Here is a 795-nt window from a genome sequence, read left to right as displayed (position 1 = left end):
CTGGAGTCGGCTGGCCTGCCCGCAGCTCTCCTCTGCCCGTTTCTACGGGCAGCCGCGGAGGTGGAGCTGTGCTCTTCCCTCCGTCAGCATCCACCGAACGGGACAGAGAATGTTCCGAGTAGACAGTAACAGGATTGGCTTCAACCCTCACTGGGACAAGATGGGGAGGAAGCTGGACCTCTCCAAGCTAACTGATGAAGAAGCCAAGCATGTTTGGGAAGTTGTTCAACGGGACTTTGATCTGCGGAAAAAAGAGGAGGAACGGCTGGAGTGAGTATCCACTCTCTGGTCCGTGAGGTTGGGTGGAAGCAAGTCATAGCTGCAGTCCCCGTGCACCCTGCTGACGATGGATTGTAGGGATAAAGCAATGTGCTGAGGCTGTGGGTGAGGAGGAACAACCAGGACCTGGCTGTGAAAGTCAAACACAGCTAATAGATTACCTTATCAGCGGCAAGGTGACGTGCTCGGGCAGCAAAGGTGCAAACTGGCACCGTGCCATCAGCAGCGACGCGGATCAGTGACAGTGCAGCAGTTTATGGGGGACAAATATCAGGAAATGCCTTTGTAGGGCTTGGTATACCTCTCATGGGGACATCTTACCTTGGAGCAGAGGATAGGATTTTTCTCCCTTACTTTTGTTCCATGTGGTGGGTCTCACGCATTTAGGGGCAGGAGGGTTATTCAGTGGGTCCTGGATGACCACAGGCTCTAGAAGAATCCTGTAAAAATAACTGAGAGGTGTAGTAAACCTACTTTAGTAGCCTTAAATATGCAATACAGACAGCTGTGCCATCC

At 52.3% G+C, this 795-nt stretch overlaps 1 protein-coding gene across 1 annotated transcript in view; it reads left to right on the top strand.

The window, feature by feature from the left end:
- Nucleotides 1–160: 160 nt before the first annotated feature.
- Nucleotides 161–795, top strand: part of MLPH (melanophilin) — a 25,791-nt gene continuing 25,156 nt past the window's right edge. Inside the window, exon 1 of the mRNA XM_009075604.1 lies at nucleotides 161–270. Within this exon, the coding sequence (XP_009073852.1) occupies nucleotides 161–270 (110 nt within the window). The remainder of the gene's footprint in view (nucleotides 271–795) is intronic.

Source organism: Acanthisitta chloris, unplaced genomic scaffold (assembly GCF_000695815.1).
Source record: "Acanthisitta chloris isolate BGI_N310 unplaced genomic scaffold, ASM69581v1 scaffold1305, whole genome shotgun sequence".
In the NCBI taxonomy this organism is placed as follows: Eukaryota; Metazoa; Chordata; class Aves; order Passeriformes; family Acanthisittidae; genus Acanthisitta; species Acanthisitta chloris.
Note: the sequence above shows the minus strand (reverse complement) of the source record. Positions and strands in the feature narration are given on the sequence as shown.